Genomic DNA, 21,198 nt, shown 5'->3' on the forward strand with positions numbered 1-21,198 from the left:
GGTGGTGAACTAACTGGTGCTAAAGTCGATGGCTGACTCCTCTGCTGAGATGAAACCCTAAGATGACGAAGACATTGTCTCCACATATTGCCTAACTCTCCACACTTATAACAACCCCTGGTGCTGGAGATGGGGACTGAAGGGAACCCCTAGCACCGGGATGACTAGTAGAAGAACTTGACATGGAAGAGCCCTGAACTGATAGAGCACGAGACGAACTCTGAGCTGGAAGGGCATTAAGTGAGGAATGGCCCTGATGAGAACTATGAAAACTATGGCCCGATGATGCCCTACAATAACCTGGGCGAGCTAACTGAGCATGCCTAAATGGACGGCCTTTGCCGTGCTGAAACTGACCTCCGTGAGGAGTACCACTGAATCCACCCTGACAACGAGGCCTCTTAGCCTCCCTCTCAACCCTCTCCTGGCCACAAACCATCTCAATCTATTGAACTATGTCAGCAACCTCATCAAAGGTAGCACCAGATACTCTCTCTCTAGTCATGAGCAACCGAACCTAGAAACCGAGGCCATCTATAAACCTCTTAATCCGCTCCCGGTTTGTGGGAACCAGCCAGACCGCATGACGAGCCAACTCCGAGAACCACATCTCATACTGTGTAACAGATCTGTCACCCTGACGAAGCTGCTCAAACTGCCTGCGCAGCTCCTTTCAGCGAGACTCATGTACAAACTTCTCCAGAAAGAGAACAGAGAACTAATGCCAAGATAGGGGCACTGCGCCAATCGGCCTATGCCTCTCGTAAGCCTCCCACCAACTAAGTGTAGCTCCAGAGAACTAGAAAGTAGTGAATGAGACCCCACTAGTCTCAAGAATACCTGCGGTCCGAAGCATCCTCTAACACTTGTCCAAGAAACCTTGGGCATCCTTGCCCTCTTCACCACTGAAAGTCAGAGGCTGAAGTCTACCAAAACACTCCAATTTGCACTGCTCGTCCTCTGGCATAACAGGAGCTACATTGTCCTGAGTAGATGCAACCGGCTGGGCTAGAGGTGCCTCTGGTGTCTAAAATCCCTACACTACCTGCTCCGGTGTGCAAGCGACGGGAGTTTGAGTGCCTCCACCGGCTTGAGAAGTAGCTACGACCGTAGTAACTGAGACTGCCTGAGCCAGGCCACTGCACACTAATAGAATCTGGGTCAGGGCCTCATGAAGGCCTGGAATAACAATAGACATAGTTGGTGCCTGAGCTGGAGCGCCCGTAACTGGGACTTGATCCTGGACTAGGGCGGCTGGTGGATCTGCAGGTGCTGCTCTAGTTGCTGTATGGGCTACACCCTTACCCCTACCATGGCCTCGACCTCATCTTCGACCACTCGAGTCCCCAACTGGTGGTACTGGTAGTTGTCAGTCCTGACCGGTAGCACGTGTCCTCACCATATGTGAGAGAATAGAATAACAGAAGTTTACTTACCAGAATCAAAAGGTTCGCACGACAGAAATTCAAGAATGTGAAGTTTTTCCTAAAGGTTCTGCAGCCTCCCGAGGATAAGTACACACGCCTCTGTATCGATCCGTGAGACTCTACTAAACCTGCTCATGACTCGTGAGACCTATGTAACCTAGGCTCTGATACCAACTTGTCACGACCCTAAAACCGACCCGGTCGTGATGGCACCTATCGTGAAACTAGGCCAGCCGACATGATTCCCAAATCAAACCATTATTCTATAAAATTCATTTTTAATCCATTAATTAACAAGAAATCTCATAATATAAGTCTAAATAATCAGTGCAGAATAAATACACAAGCCCGACATCGGGGTGTCACAAGTCACGAGTAATTACAACTCTATCACAATGCAATAAAGTCTAAACAAGACTGGAAGACCATACTAAATAAATCTAGGGAATATATGAGGGAGAAGAACAGGGCTGCGAACGCCATGCAACCACCTTATCGACTCTAAAATCCTGTTGAATGGAGAATCAATGCTCACTATCGCGACCCGCAACTCCTCGATCTGCACACAAGGTGCAATGAGTAATGTGAGTACGCCAACTTAGTAAGAAATAAAAGTAAATGAAAGCTGAGCAGTAAGAAAACAGATAATTCCACATCATAATACCAAAACAAATACAGTACATTTCCCAAAACAATGCAGAAATAATTTACCTTGTAAAACAAACTCAGTTTTAGTAAAGCCTTTCCTATTAAAACAACTTTCAATAGTTTCAAACGAGTGATGAAAACAGTGAGTAAAATGATAAAAATGTAAATAGCCCCTCAAGCAAAACATGTACCATAAATCGCCCCTCAGGCAAAATATCAACAGAACCTGTCCCTCAGGCTACCTCACAATCACTCGTAATCAGCCCCTCGGGCAACAATATGAATCAATAATAGCCCCTCGGGCTACATCACATCACTCACACTGGGTACCCGTGCTCACTAGGGGTGTTCAGACTCCGGAGGGGCTCTTACAGCCCAAGCGCTATCACAAGCCATCTTGTGGCATAATAAATCTGGCCCTCGACCTCTCATATATCACAAATCATTAAAATATGATGCGACACACAGCCCGATCCCATGATATCATCACAACACAGGCCCTCGGCCTCACTCAGTCAGAAACCTCTCAAGCCACTCGGGCAATAGTAAAACAGGATTCTCAGTCCAAAATATCATTTAAAGTATCAAAATAGAGTAAATACGGATGAGTTGTGAAATCAGTAAAACACGGCATGACTGAGTACAAATATTAAGTCAAAACTCTGAGGAATAGTAGTAAAAAGCCCTAAGGGTCCAAACAGTTGGCACGAGGCCCAAATATATGTCATTCAACCCAAAACATAATAATATTTTCCAAAACACAATAGTATCAAATAGTTTTCAATCAAATACGCTACTTAATAGTCATACGAGATGGACCAAGTTACAATCCTCAATGGTGCACACCTCCATGCTCGTCATATAGCGTTTGTGTCACCTCAAAGTAGAACCACGATGTGAAATCCGGGGTTTCATACCCTCAGGACAGTATTTATAATCATTACTTACCTCAAACCGGTCCAAACTATAGCCCACGATACCTTTGGCTCTCTAATTGCCTCCAAATGCTCCAAATCTAACCAAACTAAGTATATTATCATCAATATACTCTAAAGGAACAAAGCCCAAGCGAAAATAATCAAATTAACTCAATAATCCCGAAATTGGCCAAACCCGATCCACGATCCCATGTCTCAAAATTTGATAAAATTCATATCACAAGAATCCTTATCCTCCCACGAGTCTATACATACCAAGAACATCAAAATCGGACCTCAATGGCCCCTCAAATCACCAATTTAATCTCTCCCATTTCAAGCCCTAATTTTTCAAATTTTCACCCTTAAACACCACAAATTTCATGCTTAATCAACTGAAAATCACCATAGAATCGAGTTTTAGATTCAAGAAACTTACCTCAATTAAAACCCCCTTGATTCCCTCTTCAAAACACTCCAAAAATCTCCAAGGCCGAACACAAATGGTGGAAAAATGACCGAATTTCGCGAATGCAAGAATTTATATGTTCCGCCTAGGGGTTCCGCATCTGCGGTCCAATACCGCACCTGTGACCCCCGCACCTGCGACAAAACGTGCGTATCTGCGGAATTTCACTTAAATCCCATATCTGCACCTATGATCAAACCATCACACCTGCAGGCCCGCAGGTGCGACTCGCCTTCCGCTTATGCGATTCAAAAAATTGCATCTGCGGTTTCTTCCCGCTTCTGCAATCATCACACCTGCGGTCCCCGATCCACATGTGCGGATACAACAGAAGCAGAAAAACTTCATGAGGAGTTTGAAGGGAGATGCTTTGTCTTGGTACATTAGCCAAGATCTAAATAAGTGGTCAAACTTGGTAGGCATGGCGTCCGAATTTATGGACAGGTTCAGGTTTAACACAGAGAATGCTCCGGACGTGTTCCATATTCAGAATCTAAAGAAGAAGCCCATAGAAACATTTCACGAGTATGCTACTCGCTAGAGGTCCGAAGCTGCTAAGGTCAGACCTGCCTTAGAAGAGGAACAAATGAACAAATTCTTTGTCTGGGCTCAGGACCCGCAGTATTATGAAAGATTAATGATGATTGAGAGCCACAAAATTTTCGACATTATCAAGCTGGGAGAAATGATCGAAGAGGGCATTAAAAGCAGTATGGTTACAAACTTCAAAACCTTGCAAGCTACAAATAAGGCCATACAGTCCGGTGGTGTGTCCAAGAAAAGGGATGTGGGGGCCGTAATGGTTGCACAGAGAACCAAATCTCCTATAAAATACCAAACTTACCTACCTCCACTCACATATCAACCAACTCCGAACTACCAAACACCATCACCCGTATACCAAGCTCCACCACCCACTTATCAATCACCTCTGCCTCCCGCATACCAGCCCACTTTGCCCAAATATTCCCAACCTGCACATGTCTACCAAACCTACAATACTCAACCATTCCACTATCAATCACCTCCTACACGCCAAAATTTCCCTAAACCTCAACCAAATTTTGATCGCAGACCCCAAAACAATATACATCCATTACTGAACCTATTGACTAGTTGTAAGAGAGACTCAAAGCTGCTGGTTATGTTATCCCCATCCCTGCTGCAACCCTTGAGAACCCTTCCCAGTGGGTTAACCCAAATGAATCCTGTGCCCACCACTTCATCATGAAGGGGCACACCATCGATGAATGCCGTTCCTTGAAAAATAAGATCCAGTCTTTGATCGATAACAAGATTATTGTGGCAAAAGAACCCGCTCTAAATGTCCGCAATAACCCCCTGACAAACCATAAGGGTGGATGCGTTCACATGATTAAAATAGAGGATGATTGGGATCCCGAGAGATCAATTGGGTTGATCGCGGAAGATGATGACCCAAAGAAGCCAATAGTTACTCTTAATCCGATCATAGTCTAAATTCAGCCATCTAGGGACACTGAGGTAAATATGTTTGTGCCGCTTGAGTTTGAAGCAACGTCATCCACAAAGACACCAGCGCTAATTGAGGTTGAATTTGTGTCTCCGGCAAATGCACCGACACCGTTTGAAGTTGCAGTCTTGCCGCCCAAGGCACATGCTTCGTTCGGAGTAAGGATAGCCATGCCGATCCCAGTGGTGATGTCGACCATGAAACCATTCCATACAAAGGTTGTACCCTGGGACTATATAGTCGAGGCAAGGGGAAAGGCATGGTCAGGTTCGAAGAGACTGTTGTCGCACAGGGTATGACGAGAACTGGTAGGGTTTATACCCCAGAACACCTAGCCGAGTCAAGCAAGCAGGCCTCCAACCGGTACAAATCTCTATTCTTGCTTTACTACAAAACCCTAAGGCACACAAAAATGCTCTGCTAAAGGTACTAAGCGAGGCATACGTACCAAGAAACATCAGTGGCGGAGAAATGGCTAACATGGTAGGACAAGTGCTAGAGAGCCATAAGATCACTTTTCATGAGGACGAGCTACCACCAGAAGGGTTGGGACACAACAAAGCACTGCACATCACTGTGCAATGCGAGGACTACTTCATCACCAGGATCCTGATATATGGGGGTTCCAGTCTCAACATTTGTCCACTGGTAACACTCAAGAAGTTGGGTAAGGGACTGCACGAGATAAAGGACAGAGCCATCAATTTGAAAGCTTTGGATGGTTCTCAAAGGTCCACCATTAGGGAGATTAGTCTATGCTTGCAAATGGGGCCAACATGGTTCGACGTTAATTTCTAGGTGATACACGTGCCAGCATCTTACAATCTGCTGTTGGGTCGGCCATGGATCCATGCCGTTGGGGCCGTAGCATCGACATTGCATCATGCAATAAAATTCGAATGGAATCATCAAGAGGTGATCATTCACGGCGACGAGAGCAACCCTATATATAGTCGACAGACCATTCCGGCAATCGAAGGGAGAAGGAAGCTAGGCGGAGAGACTTACCATCACATTGAATGGGTAAATGCTATTGACAAAGACAAGTGGTGGGATAATAAGATCGAGAGTATACTGAATTGGAGTGGGTACAAACCTGGCAAGGGGCTCGGCAAGAACCTCCAAGGAGTCGCTAAGCCCATAAAGCGCAAAAAACATGGCACTACTTTCGATCTGGGATATGAGTACACCTGGGAAGAATTCAACAACTGGTCACCACCATGGCGTGGTCCTTACTATCCATTAGAGCAACCAATACCACATCTGGAGTAGACCTTCCAACCGACCGACATTATTTATGGGTCAGACGAAGAAGAAGCATTGGTCACGGTGAAGAACTTGTTCCTGGAAGACAATGACATGGATTATTGTGTTGTTCTCGAGGAGGAGGGGCAGGAAGGCCCTTACATATAGGCCGTAAGAAAAGGGGCACGCCTCAATAACTAGACCATCAGGACAACCAGAGCCCGACGAGCCTCGGGGTAGCAAGGCTAAAACAAGCATCATACACTGTGTTTATTTACTAAATGATTTTCCTTTCGCATTTTAATTCCCCAATAAGATCTCCAATGTTCAAACCGATTATGCAATTTATCAAGGCATTTTGACTTTTCTTATGAATCAACACTCATTGTTATTTTTCTCTCATTACTTTACTTATACTGCATTACTATTACTTATCATGATGAACCAATGACTATGACATGCAATGAGACAGCTCAACAAATGGACATTGATTCAGAGGAAGATGACATACCAGAGGAGGTTATCAAAGAAGTTGAGAACTTTGAGAACAGACCTAAGTCCAACCTAGACGAGGCAGAAATTGTTAACCTGGGAGATGTAGAGAACGTCAAAGAAATGCGAATCAGTGTTCACTTATCAACGTCAGAAAAGAAGGAATACGTAGAATTTCTAAGGGAATACGAGGACATATTTGCCTGGTCGTATGATGACATGACTGGTCTAAGTACGTCTATAGTGGCTCACATAATCCGACATGTCCGCCGGTAAAGCAAAAGCTCAGAAAGTTCAAGCCTGATATGAGTTTGAAAATCAAGGAAGAAGTCACTAAGCAAGTCAAAGCTAAGGTTCTCGGGGTAGTAGAATATCTGACATGGTTAGCCAATATCGTGCCAGTGCCAAAGAAGGATGGGAAGGTCAGAGTCTATGTCGACTACCGGAATCTCAACCGGGCCAGTTCGAAAGACGACTTCCCTTTACCGAATATACACATCCTGATTGACAATTGCGCCAAACAAGAGCTGTAGTCATTTGTAGATTGTTTCGCTGGTTATCATCAGATCTGGATGGATGAAGAAGGTGCTGAGAAAACGGCTTTCATTACGCCGTGGGAAATGTACTGTTACAAGATGATGTCGTTTGGGTTAAAGAATACAGGGGCCACCTACATGAGGGCCATGACTACTATTTTCCATGATATGATACACAAGGAGATTGAGGTGTGTGTAGATGATGTCATCATCAAGTCCAAGAAGGCCATTGATCATATGGAAGATTTGAGGAAGTTCTTCAACAGATTGGGAAGCTACAACCTGAAACTGAATCCCGCGAAGTGCGTATTTGGTGTTCCTACTGAAAAATTGCTTGGGTTTATTGTGAGTCGCCGAGGAATAGAACTGGATCCATCAAAAGTCAAAGCCATCCAAGAACTACCATCGCCAAAGAACAAGAAGGATGTGATGAGTTTCTTGGAAGACTTAACTACATCAGCCGGTTCATAGCACAGTCCACATTTATCTATGAGACAATCTTTAAGATGTTGAAGAAGGACACTGCCACCAAATGGACCGATGACTTCCAAAAAGCCTTCGATAGAATCAAGGAGTACTTGTCAACACCACCAGTCTTGGTCCCGCCCGAGCCAGGTAAACCCTTATTACTCTACCTTACAGTATTGGATGGAGCTTTCGGTTGCGTTTTGGGGCAGCATGATAAAATGGGAAGGAAGGAGCAGGCTATCTATTACCTCAATAAGAAGTTTATCCCGTATGAGGCCCAATATTCTCTGTTAGAGCGCACCTGTTGTGCTTTGACTTGGGTAGCTCAAAAACCGAGGCATTATTTATGTGCTTATACCACATATCTCATATCAAAGATGGATCCTTTAAAGTACATCTTCCAGAAGCCCATGCCCACTGGCAAGCTAGCCAAGTGGCAAATCCTGTTGATTGAATTTGACATTGTCTACGTGACTCAGAAAGCAATCAAAAGACAGGCACTAGCAAATCACCTTGCTGAAAATCCCGTGGATGGAGAATAAGAATCCCTGAAAACATATTTTCCTGACGAAGAGGTATCATTCATAGGAAAAGACATTGCAGAATCCTATGATGGCTGAATACGACGCCTGCACATTAGGGCTCAAGATGGCCATTGACATGAACATTCAAGAGTTGCTAGTGATTGGAGATTCAGACCTACTCATACATCAGGTGCGTGAAGAATGGGAAACCAAGAACTCCAAGATACTCCCGTATCTGCATCATGTACAAGAATTGAGGAAAATGTTCACGAAGACGGAGTTCCAATATGTTCCCAGAATCCAAAATAAGTTCGCCGATGCGTTGGCTAACCTATCATCTATGATACAACATCTAGACAAAAACTTCATTGATCCCATTCCAGTAAAGATCTATGATCAGCCAGCTTATTGTGCCCATGTTGAATAAGAAGTAGACAGAAAGCCTTGATTTCATGATATCAAGGAATATTTTGAAAAAGGAGAGTACCCAGAGCTTGCAAATCCTATTCAGAAACGCACACTTCAGAGATTGTCCAAAAACGTCTTTCATAGCAGAGGAATCCTGTATAGGAGGACTCCCGATTTGGGACTATCAAGGTGTGTCGATGCCAAGGAAGCATCCACGCTACTAGAGGAAATTCACGCTGGGACCTGCAGTCCACATATGAACGGTTTCGTCTTAGCAAAGAAGATACTCCGAGCTGGTTACTTTTGGATGACCATGGAAACAGACTGCATCCAGTATGTCTGAAAATGCCACCGCTGTTAGATACATGCAGACATGATAATGGTACCTCCAAATGAGCTTAATGCAACAAGCTCACCATGGTCATTCGCCGCTTAGGGGATGGATGTTATTGGACCAATCGAGCCTGTCGCTTCTAATGGACACAGATTTATCCTGGTAGCCATCGACTATTTCACCAAATGGGTCGAAGCAGCATCTTACAGAGAAGTAACCAAGAAAGTCGTGGCAGACTTTGTCTGCGGCCATATTGTTTGTCGATTCGAAATTCCAGAGTCAATCATTACTGATAATGGCTCCAACCTCAACAGCGACTTGATGAAAGCTATGTGTGAAAACATCAAGATGAAACACAAGAATATCTAGAAGATATTGAGGAAAATAGATGAATGGATTTGTAGAAGCCGCCAACAAGAATATCTAGAAGATATTGAGGAAAATGATAGAGAAGAATAAGCAGTGGCCTGAGAAGTTATCATTTGCTCTATTGGGGTATCGCACCAAATTCCGCACATCAACCAGGGCAACCCCCTATATGCTGGTTTACGGTACAAAGGCAGTCATTCCCGCTGAGGTAGAGATTCTCTCCCTAAGGATCATGCAGGAAGCTGAGCTCGACGATGAAGAGTGGAGGAAAAGTCGCTATGTGCAACTAGCCCTTATAGACAGAAAAAGAATGAATGCAGTTTGCCATGGTCAACTTTATCAGAATAGAATGTCCAGAGCCTTCAACAAAAGAGTCAAGCCGAGACGGTTTGCACCGGGGCAACTGTGTTAAAGAAAATTTTCCTGCATTAAGATGAAGCCAAAGGGAAGTTATCTCCCAACTGGAAGGGTCCATACATGGTTCACCGGGTTCTGACAGGAGGAGCCCTCATACTCGCAGAAATGGATAAAGAAGTTTGGCCAAAACCGATCAATTCAGATGCAGTCAAGCGTTACTATGTGTAATTTTTATGCTTTCCTCATCGTTGTAATTAAACTATGCCTGACCTGATTCCCATTTAAGAGGGGATACATCGGCAGCCCTATGGGTTCGGTCAAAATTCAATAAAAAGTTTGTTCCCCCCCCCCCCCCGCAATTGGAAACTAGAGCAGAATTTTGAGGGGGACCCTCAAAATTCCGAAGTAATTTCAGCGCAATCGCCACAACCAACCGTCAGAAGCGTCAACTCATCAAACTGGGGCAGAATTTTGAGGAGGTCTCTCAAATTCCATAGCAGGAGAGGTTGCAATGTCCTGAACTACGTCACAGTCGTCGATTCATCTAAAAATTATTTTAATTATAAACTTATGTCATAAAAAATCATGCCTATTTATTATTGAAATTTCTTTGTTTAGAAACGCTACCCTAATGATACATGCAGTATCAACGGATCAAAGCCGAGCAGGTCAAGTAGAGCCAGCGGGGATACAAACTAACCTGCCCCCCCCCCCCTTTGCAAAACTCACGATTTTTCTTTGGATGTAGGCACTTGGATTGCAAAACTATCAAACATACTATACACTCACGAGATAAACACTTTCGGGAATACAACTCTCAGAACCGTTGCATTTATTCACATTTGCTATCCACACACAACAGTGTTCCTAGCAGGCACAATGTCCCAACAGTCACAATATCGCAATCTACTATCAGCTAAGAAATCTTATTACCATTTGCCAATTTATTTCTTGCATAAGGCTCCTATTCTGCCTTCTGAGACTAAACGCTATCTCCATCTGCATTTCCGCATTGCATAAGGCTACTATTCATCCTTCCGAGACTAAACATTGTCTCCATCTGTATTTCCGTTTTGCATAAGGCTACTGTTCTGCCTTCCGAGACTTAACGTTGTCTCCATATGGATTTTTGCATTACATAAGGCTACTATTCTGCCTTCCGAGGTTAAGCTCTACCTCCATCTGCATCTACATAGATGAAATATCGCCACCTACTGCATTGCATGGCTAAAAGATCACCACATCTACATCGCATGGGCTGAAAGATCGCCACCTACCGCATTGCATGGCTGAAAGACCGCCGCATGGCTGAAAGATCTCCACACACTGCATTTCATAGGCTAAAATATCGCCAAATTATCCAAAGGTGTCATCGTTCGGAGGCACCATTTTCATTGCCCGAGAACACCATGTCATGGCTTGAGGATCCCTTTTAGTTTTTTGCATATCATTATTCAAAGGCATCATGGTTCGGAGGCACCATCCTCAAAGCCCGAGAGCATCATTTCATGTCCTGTGAATCCTTTATTGCACGCTTCATGGCCCAGGACATCATGGTCTAAGGACATCATTCTCATCATCCGAAGACAACATTCATGGTCCGACGGGAATGTGCATCATGTTTAAATTTACGCACAGTATATGCTTGTATTGCCTATTTGCAGGTAAACCAGCGAGCAACGGCTATCTCGGCAGGAGCGATCCCGCTCCAGTTCCCGCAGCTCTATCAAACCTTAACCATTCACCTCGTCCTAGATATTGTGTTCGTTCTTGAAAAGTCTCCATCGGCATACTCCATCGACGGATCTTGAAAAACATCTGGCCTGATTCCTGTAAAACCAAGGATATGTAGGCAACTCAGAAGCTAGTGAACGGCCTAAACCTCTTCGAACCGTTCTGCTCGGTCAAAATTGGCCATAACTCGACAACTATTTCATCTTTTCTGGGTAAAGAGGGGCAGCTGTTGATACCCAATTTTTCTCTATATATTTTTTAATATGCAAGATACTTTCAAAACAGCATATGTATGCATGTATACGTGTGTCCAAATGTTTTATTTAAAGATTTTTAAACTAATTTATTCCCCTATTTTATTCATAAAAACCCAATAATAATTCCCAAATTATTATTTTTGGTGATTCATTTATTGGATTCTCATATTTGTACTAAAAAATAGCTAAGATAATTTTGCATATTTTTTCAAATTTATTTAGTATTTTTAAAGCTAAATTGCATATAATTGTAATATTAGCCCCTTTTAAGATTTAATTGCATTTACATTTATAAAAATTAAGTCCAGTATTTTTAAATTGATAATTATGTATTATAAATTATTTTAGTACCTTTAATTTATTTTCAGAAATCAATTTGCTATTTTTTATAATTTTAAAAGGGGAATTGGCTATTTAAATAATAGCCCAAATTCATTTCAATTATAGCCTAAATCCTACCCCAATTTTAACCCAATTTTAACCTAATTATTGACCCAATTAAACCCATCGGACCAGGCCCAAACCGAGTTTCATAAACCACCCCACTTACCCGTTTTAATCTAGGCCATTGATCACTCAGATCAACGGCCAATAGTCGCCCTTGCCTTAATTAATTCCAAACGACCCAAAACCCTAGCATTTCTCACTTACCGCGGCCTTAGAATCCCCTTCCTCTCAAACACTCTCTACAACACCACTCAAACCCTAGCCGCCGCCACCCTAATCCGCCCTAATCCATGGCCTTCCGAGGTCATCGGAGATGTGTATCAGCCTTCCCTGGCTCCTATGTGTTTGTCCTTATGGTTTAAAGGCCAGACTATGAAGAGCTCTAGTCCAGTCGTAGTTCAATTTTAATTCATGGCCCTTCTCCGGTCCTCTTTGACCTTTCTCCGGCCGGTCATGGTCATTTGAGTCAGACCCTTGACTCTCCTAGTTAGATTGGTAACATTCGAAGCCTTTCTCATCTTTTTTGGGTTTTCTGAAACCCTAATCTCTAAGGTCTTTCGATTTCTTTCAGATCTACTTTAGATCTATGCTTGCTCTGCACTTTTAAGCATCTTCTCGAAATTTCTTCAATTTTGCTTTTAAAAATGACTCTTTGTCTTTTTCTGATTAGGGTTTTTCCTGTTAAGTTATTTCAAAATCTCTTCTCTGACTTTTAATATGATTAAGATGTGCATTCGTTTGTTTAAAATCTTGCTTGATTCATTTGTTTACCATCTTTCGAACTCGTTGTTGTTGAAAACCCTAAATTCTTGTGGGTCTCAGTCGAGTTCTAAAAGTTGTTTGTTAGATGAGTGTTCGTTTGGTTAAGTTTTGTTTGATCTATTTTTAGGGCTCGACTATTGTTGAAAACCTTGTGGCTTTGGGTCTGAAACTGTGCGTTTAAATGGCTAACTCGATTTGAAGTTCCTTGTTTCAGAATCCCTTTTCCTTTATGTGATTCCTCTGACTCTGGGTTTCTACTATCTTTAAAACTTGACTGTGCTTGAAAACCTAACTTTTCAAAAGGTTTCTCATCTGTTACTATGAGACCTTTGCATGCTTCTGATACTTTATTTTTTCTTCACTATTAATTCAATGTGACTTGACCTACTTAATTGATATGCTTCGAATGTTTGCTTGACTACTAGCTTATTTCTGCCACTATTGCATGTTTGTGATTATCTTTTTTGTTTGGCCTTGCATGTCTGATGACCCTGTTCACTTTATTTATATGCTGAAATTTCTTCCTTGATTAATCTTCACTTGTGTCTGATTTCTAAAGTTTCTCTTTTATGAACCCTGATTCACTCGCCCGTTCAAAATTGATTGACTCTTTTCCCTTTATTGTAATATTTACCTTGCTGAATCTATTTCCAAAATAAGTATATTATGTACTTAGTCTCGATTACTTACTGAATGCTTGTACTACTTCTTTTATGGCAATAATCAGTCTATATCTAAACTGATCTCTTTCCTTATTTGAATCTGTTAAACAATGATTCCTTAATTAAACGGAATCACCCGTGTAATTGATTCTGACCTATGATTGTTTCCATGTTTGTATCTTATTAATTTTCCTTCACTCATTTTCAAAAAAACCCTATAAATACCTTGTACACCTCTTCTTTCAAAGACACGAACCAATTGAGTTCAAAAACACACACTTCACTCAAACTCTCTCTCTTTTCTCTATTACTACTTGTGTTGCTACCTTGTCTAGCCGGATGAAAGCTAGGGCCAGGCTGTGGAAAACTTGCCTGCTTTTTCTTTCTGTATTTGCTTTCTTTACTGGTATGTCCTAATTACTCTTCCAGCATCAAAAACAGCATGTTTCTTTACTAATTCCTTCACTCTTACCTATTTCCTGCTTATGTTTAATCGAGTTTCATTATCAAGCATGCTATGATCTGCCCTTTCCTTTTTCTGAATTAATATTTTCTCATGTATGAACCCCAATTCCCCATACCCTCTATGTGTTTGTATATTGGTTTGAGGGCATGCCAGCATCATATATTGTTGTGCATGACCTAAACCTGACCCTCCTTGGGTCATATGTTCCACATCCCCTATGTGTTTTGTATCTTTGGTTGGCTTGGGGCATGACAACATTGAACATTGTTGTGCATGACCCAAACCTAATTCCCTGGAATCATAACCTCCATATCCCCTCTATATGTTATGTGTTCTAGTTGGTTTATAGGAATGACAACACCATCTATTATTGTACGTGCCCAAACCTGGTCCCTGCCTAATGATATATGCTCCTTGCAATGTATTTCCCAAACCCCTGACCCCTTTGTGCAATGGATGATTCTATGATTTTAGCTTTACTGCTACTGTTTTCAACTCACCCCTCTCCCCTATCCATTCTCCACTCAGTTCTAAATCTCTACTCCTGCACTTCTACCATATTCTTAGACTTAAGTTCTGCCCCTCTTGTGTGAGCCTTGCCTTGGGACCCATGAGCTCCCTCTGAACTTGGACACATAAGGGTTGGCTCTTTCACACTACACTCATCTCTATTTGGTTATGCAACTTGGATGTGAGCACTATCCGGGGTCCTCTTGAGACCCTTAGGGAACTTTGGCACACTCAAGTCTGAGAAAGGCTTTGAAACAATGTCGCTTGAGGTGGTTTATTCCATAACTCAGAGAGGAAGTCAAGAATCAGGCTTCCTCTAGTTGTAACTTTTCTTTTGTGCTTCCTTGATGTAATTCATTGTCTAGTCTATAATATTTTTGTAATAAACATTTGGGGGATTGGCTAGTGAAAGGGACTAGGTAATTATGCATGCTCAAGGGTAGATATCACGTCTATATGATCTAAATTTCTGCCTGTTCAATTCTGCAATTTAGATATAATGTATTGTTCTTTATGTTTAATTCTGCATCTAGATACCATGCCTATAAGATCCAATTTCATTAAATTACTGAATGTTCTACATTTAGAGAATATGCCTATAGGACCTAAATTCTGCATATTGAATCCCGCATTTAGAGAAATTGTCTATAGGAACTAACTGGTTAAAAATCATATATCATTTTCAGTACCCCCTTTCGTAGAAATCATGCCTATAGGGATACTGCATGCTTCAATTCACGCTTGACTAGATATCATGTCTATAGGATTAAAAATGGGCAACATTAGATATCCTGCCTATAGGATCTGAAAACAATTTAAAATCAGTTTGACTCTGAATCAGTTTTAAACAACCTTACTCTTTACTTTAACGCGGTTTAGAAAGCATGCCTATAGGATCCAAATTGTTCGTCTTCAGTTATTACTGTTTCGCTTCATTCTGAATAGATACCATGTCTATAGGATCTCTCCTAAACGCTTAGGCAGGCCTTAGGTGATAACAACCAAAAAATTGAATCCGCCTTTGTTAATTGCTACAACCAGCAAGCAGGCCTGATTCAGAGTTCTTATCTGAGTTATGTAATAAACGGGTCTGCCTCGACAATTGAAATTTCCCTTACCTTAGTATGTTAAATTCAGACCTTAAAATGTATGTTTTAGTCATGCTATTTATGTGCTTTGTTTGAGGAGGTATACATGAGCCTCTTATTTATTATATGTTTCCCCTAATGTGCAGCCCCTATATGTTTTGTATGTCACCTTAGCTTTTTCACCTTTAAAACCTAAAATCAGCCTAATATCCCTCCCATCTAGGAATAATAGTTCTAAAATCCTCTGGTACTGATAGGAAGGGATGGGTAGTAGCATGCAATAGACATCAACACCAATCTGCGCTTAATACCTTAACGTGGTGGGAAGGGTAGATATGGATATAATGACCGGTGCGCTAATGCCACGTGTATCCCCTCTTCTAAGGAGTGTCATACCGGGTATCGCATTGATGTAATCCATATTATAAATAAACATAGGACCCCCCCCCCCTTTTCCTCATTTATATTTTCAAGCCTTTGTAGAAATTATAACACTTTCTTCTCAAAATTTGCCTTTAATTATTTTCAAACTCTTATGTGTTTAAACTTAAACCCCCTACTATTTGAGCCTATATTTGTCTATTTGCTAAATTATACAAATTCACAATAAACTCTCTAGCCGGGAACCATACTAGTGGATCTTGAGGGGTGCCTAACACCATCCCCTTAGGATAATTTCAAGCCCTTACCCGATCACTAGTTATCAAACAAGCTTAGGAGTAGATCTTATAGGTGTCCTAATGCACCTTAAATCATTAGGTGACAACTCTTCAAACATGCAAAACCCAGTTTCCAAAAGGAATGAGTTGTCCAATACCAAATGTCACAAACCCGATCTTCTGATTGCATAAAGAGGGAAAAAAGGGGGCGCGACATACGGTGGAATAGAAATGGGCTGAGTGCCCGGCACCAAAGTCAATATCCCTGTCCGGTGGCATGCCCGGTAGGTCTGCAGGAAACACATCCGAAAATTTCCTCACTACCGGGACTGAATCAATACTAGGAGTCTTTGCACTGACATCCCTCATGAAGGCTAAGTATGAAAGCCACCCCTTTCCAACCATCCGCTAGGCCTTCAAAAATGAAATTACCCTACTGGGAACAAAATTAGTCGAACCTCGTCACTCAACCCGTGGAACATCTGGTGTAGCTAACGTCACAATTTTAGCATGACAATCCAAAATAGCACGACATGGAAATAACCAATCCATGCCCAATATCACATCAAAATCGACCATACAAAGCAATAGAAGGTCTACTCGGGTCTCCAGACCCCCATAGTCACCACATACGACCGATATACGTAGTCCACAACAATAGTATCGCCCACCGAAGTAGATACACGAACAAATGAAACAAGAGACTCATGGGGCGTATCCAAATAACGAGCAAAAATATAATGACACATATGAAAACGTGCAACCAGGATCAAATAACACAAAGGCATATCTGTGACAGACTGAGACAATACATGTAATCACCGCATCTAAAGCAATAGCATCGGGTCTGGCTGGGAGTGCATAGAAACGGGCCTAACCACCACCTGATCGACCTCCCCTTCTGGGCCGACCTCTAGCTGATTGTCCTCCACCCTTACCTGGGTGGGTGGGTGGTGAACTAAATGGTGCTGAAGTCGATGGCTGACTCCTCTGCTGAGATGAAACCCTAAGACGACGAAGACATTGTCTCCATATATTGCCTAACTCTCCACACTCATAACAACCCCTGGTGCTGGAGATGGGGACTGAAGGGAACCCCTAGCACCGGGATGACTAGTAGAAGAACTCGACATGGAAGAGCCCTGAACTAATGGAGCACGAGACGAACTCTGGACTGTAAGGGCACTAAGTGAGGAATGGCCCTAATGAGAACTATGAGAACTATGGCCCGATGATGCCATACAATAACCTGGGCGAGCTAATTGAGCATGCCTGAATGGGCGGCCTTTGCCGTGCTGAAACTGACCTCCGTGAGGAGTACCACTGAATCCACCCTAACAACGAGGCCTCTTAGCCTCCCTCTCAACCCTCTCCTAGCCACGAACCATCTCAATCAATTGAGCTATATCAGCAACCTCATCAAAAGTAGCACCAGATACTCTCTCTCTAGTCATGAGCAACCGAAGCTAGAAACCGGGGCCATCTATAAACCTCTTAATCCACTCCCGGTTTGTGGGAACCAACCAGACCGCATGACGAGCCAACTCCGAGAACCGCATCTCATACTGTGTGACTGATCTGTCACCCTGACAAAGCTGCTCGAACTGCCTGCGTTGCTCCTCTCAGCGAGACTCAGGTACAAACTTCTCCAGAAAAAGAACGGAGAACTAATGCCAAGATAGGGGCACTGCGCCAATCGGCCTATGCCTCTCGTAAACCTCCCACCAACTAACTGTAGCTCCGGAGAATTAGAAAGTAGTGAATGAGACCCCACTAGTCTCAAGAATACCTGTGGTCCGAAGCATCTCTAACACTTGTCCAAGAAACCCTGGGCATCCTTGCCCTCTTCACCACTGAAAGTCAGAGGCTGAAGTCTACCAAAACTCTCCAATTTGCACTGCTCGTCCTCTGGCATAACAGGAGCTACATTGTCCTGAGTAGCTGCAACCGGCTGGGCTAGAGGTGCCCTCGGTGTCTAAAATCCCTGCACGACCTTCTCCAGTGTGCGAGCGATGGGAGTTTGAGTGCCTCCGCCGGCCTGAGAAGTAGTTGCGACCGTAGTAACTAAGACTGCCTGAGCCAGGCCACTACAAACTGATAGAATCTGGGCCAGGGCCTCATGAAGGCCTGGGATAACAATAGACATAGTTGGTGCCTGAGCTGGAGCGCCTGTAACTGGGACCTGATCCTGGACTAGGGCGGCTGGTGGATCTGCAGGTGCTGCTCTAGCTGCTGTATGGGCTACACCCTTACCCCTACCATGGCCTCGACCGTATCTTCGGCCACTCATGGCCCCAACTGGTGGTACTGCTAGTTGTCAGTCCTAACTGGTAGCACGTGTCCTCACCATCTGTGAGAGAATAAAATAACAGAAGTTTAGTTACCAGAATTAAAAGGTTCGCACGACAGGAATTCAAGAATGTGAAGTTTTTCCTAAAGGTTCTGCAGTCTCCAGAGGATAAGTACACATGCCTCTGTATCGATCCGCGAGACTCTACTAAACCTGCTCATGACTCGTGAGACCTATGTAACCTAGGCTCTGATACCAACTTGTCACGACCCTAAAACCGACCCGGTCGTGATGGCACCTATCGTGAAACTAGGCCAGCCGACATGATTCCCAAATCAAACCATTATTCTATAAAATTCATTTTTAATCCATTAATTAACAAGAAATCTCATAATATAAGTCTAAATAATCAGTGCAGAATAAATACACAAGCCCGACATCGGGGTGTCACAAGTCACGAGCAATTACAACTCTATCACAATGCAATAAAGTCTAAACAAGACTGGAAGACCATACTAAATAAATCTAGGGAATATATGAGGGAGAAGAACAGGGCTGCGAACGCCATGCAACCACCTTATCGACTCCAAAATCCTGTTGAATGGAGAATCAATGCTCACTATCGCGACCCGCAACTCCTCAATCTGCACACAAGGTGCAATGAGTAATGTGAGTACGCCAACTTAGTAAGAAATAAAAGTAAATGAAAGCTGAGCAGTAAGAAAATAGATAATTCCACATCATAATACCAAAACAAATACAGTACATTTCCCAAAACAATGCAGAAATAATTTACCTTGTAAAACAAACTCAGTTTTAGTAAAGCCTTTCCTATTAAAACACCTTTTAATAGTTTCAAACGAGTGATGAAAACAGTGAATAAAATGATAGAAATGTAAGCAGCCCCTCAAGCAAAACATGTACCATAAATCGCCCCTCGGGCAAAATATCAACAGAACCAGTCCCTTAGGCTACCTCACAATCACTCGTAATCAGCCCCTCGGGCAACAATATGAATGAATAATAGCCCCTCGGGCTACATCACATCACTCACACTGGGTACCCGTGCTCACTAGGGGTGTTCAGACTCCGGAGGGGCTCCGACAGCCCAAGCGCTATCACAAGCCATCTCGTGGCATAATAAATCTGGCCCTCGGCCTCTCATATATCACAAATCATTAAAATATGTTGCGACACACAGCCCGATCCCATGATATCCTCACAACACAGGCCCTCGGCCTCACTCAGTCAGAAACCTCTCAAGCCACTCGGGCAACAGTAAATTAGGATGCTCAGTCCAAAATATCATTTAAAGTATCAAAACAGAGTAAATACGGATGAGTTGTGAAATCAGTAAAACACGGCATGACTGAGTACAGATATTAAGTCAAAACTCTGAGGAATAGTAGTAAAAAGCCCTAAGGGTCCAAACAGTTGGCACGAGGCCCAAATATGTCATTCATCCCAAAACATAATAATATTTTCCAAAACACAATAGTATCAAATAGTTTTCAATCAAATACGCGACCTAATAGTCATACGAGACGGACCAAGTTACAATCCTCAATGGTGCACACCCTCATGCTCGTCATATAGCGTTTGTGTCACCTCAAAGTAGCACCACGATGTGAAATCCGGGGTTCCATACCATCAAGACAATATTTATAATCATTACTTACCTCAAACCGGTCCAAACTATAGCCCACGATACCTTTGCCTCTTGAATTGCCTCCAAATGCTCCAAATCTAACCAAACACAGTATATTATCATCAATATACTCTAAAGGAACAAAGCCCAAGCAAAAATAATCAAATTAACTCAATAATCCCGAAATTGGCCAAACCCGATCCCCGAGCCCATGTCTCAAAATTTGATAAAAATCATATCACAAGAATCCTTATCCTCCCACGAGTCTATACATACCAAGAACATCAAAATCGGACCTAAAATGGCCCCTCAAATCACCAATTTAATCTCTCCCATTTCAAGCCCTAATTTTTCAAATTTTCACCCTTAAATCCCACAAATTTCATGCTTAATCAACTGAAAATCACCATAGAATCGAGTTTTAGGTTCAAGAAACTTACCTCAAATAAAACCCCCTTGATTCCCTCTTCAAAACCCTCCAAAAATCTCCAAGGCCGAACACAAATGGTGGGAAAAATGACCAAATTTCGCGAATGCAAGAATTTATATGTTCCGCCCAGGGGTTCCGCATCTGCGGTCCAATACCGCACCTCTGACCCCCGTACCTGCGACAAAACGTGCGCATCTGCGGAATTTCACTTAAATCCCATATCTGCACCTGTGATCAAACCACCACACCTGCAGGCCCGCAGGTGCGACTCACCTTCCGCTTATGCGATTCAAAAAATTACATCTGCGGTCTCTTCCCGCTTCTGCAATCATTACACCTGCGGTCCCCAATCCACATGTGCAGAAACAACAGAAGCAGAAAAACTTCTGCAACTCCACATCCACTCCAACCTTCCGTCAACCACCCAAATCCATCCTGAGGCCCTTGGGACCTCAACCAAACACACCAACAAGTCACATAACACCATTCAATGATGTTCCAACCTTTGGAACACTCAAAACAATATCAAAATATCAAAACACTCCCGGATTCAAGCCTA

At 42.8% G+C, this 21,198-nt stretch overlaps 2 protein-coding genes across 2 annotated transcripts; both read left to right on the plus strand.

The window, feature by feature from the left end:
* The first annotated feature begins 8,306 nt into the window (after positions 1–8,306).
* Positions 8,307–8,645, plus strand: LOC138873372 (uncharacterized). The gene has a single exon (XM_070151838.1). It carries the CDS (start codon positions 8,307–8,309, stop codon positions 8,643–8,645), a length of 339 nt encoding a protein of 112 aa, XP_070007939.1.
* Positions 8,646–9,402: 757 nt separating this feature from the next.
* On the plus strand, positions 9,403–9,741 carry LOC138873373 (uncharacterized). The gene has a single exon (XM_070151839.1). The coding sequence runs from the start codon at positions 9,403–9,405 to the stop codon at positions 9,739–9,741; it is 339 nt and encodes a 112-aa protein (XP_070007940.1).
* Positions 9,742–21,198: the final 11,457 nt, after the last annotated feature.

Source organism: Nicotiana sylvestris, chromosome 7, assembly GCF_000393655.2.
Source record: "Nicotiana sylvestris chromosome 7, ASM39365v2, whole genome shotgun sequence".
NCBI lineage: Eukaryota > Viridiplantae > Streptophyta > Magnoliopsida > Solanales > Solanaceae > Nicotiana > Nicotiana sylvestris.

Coding starts and splice junctions, on each gene's coding strand:
- LOC138873372 (XM_070151838.1), top strand. CDS start 8,307: ATGGCTGAATACGACGCCTGCACATTAGGGCTCAAGATGGCCATTGAC.
- LOC138873373 (XM_070151839.1), top strand. CDS start 9,403: ATGATAGAGAAGAATAAGCAGTGGCCTGAGAAGTTATCATTTGCTCTA.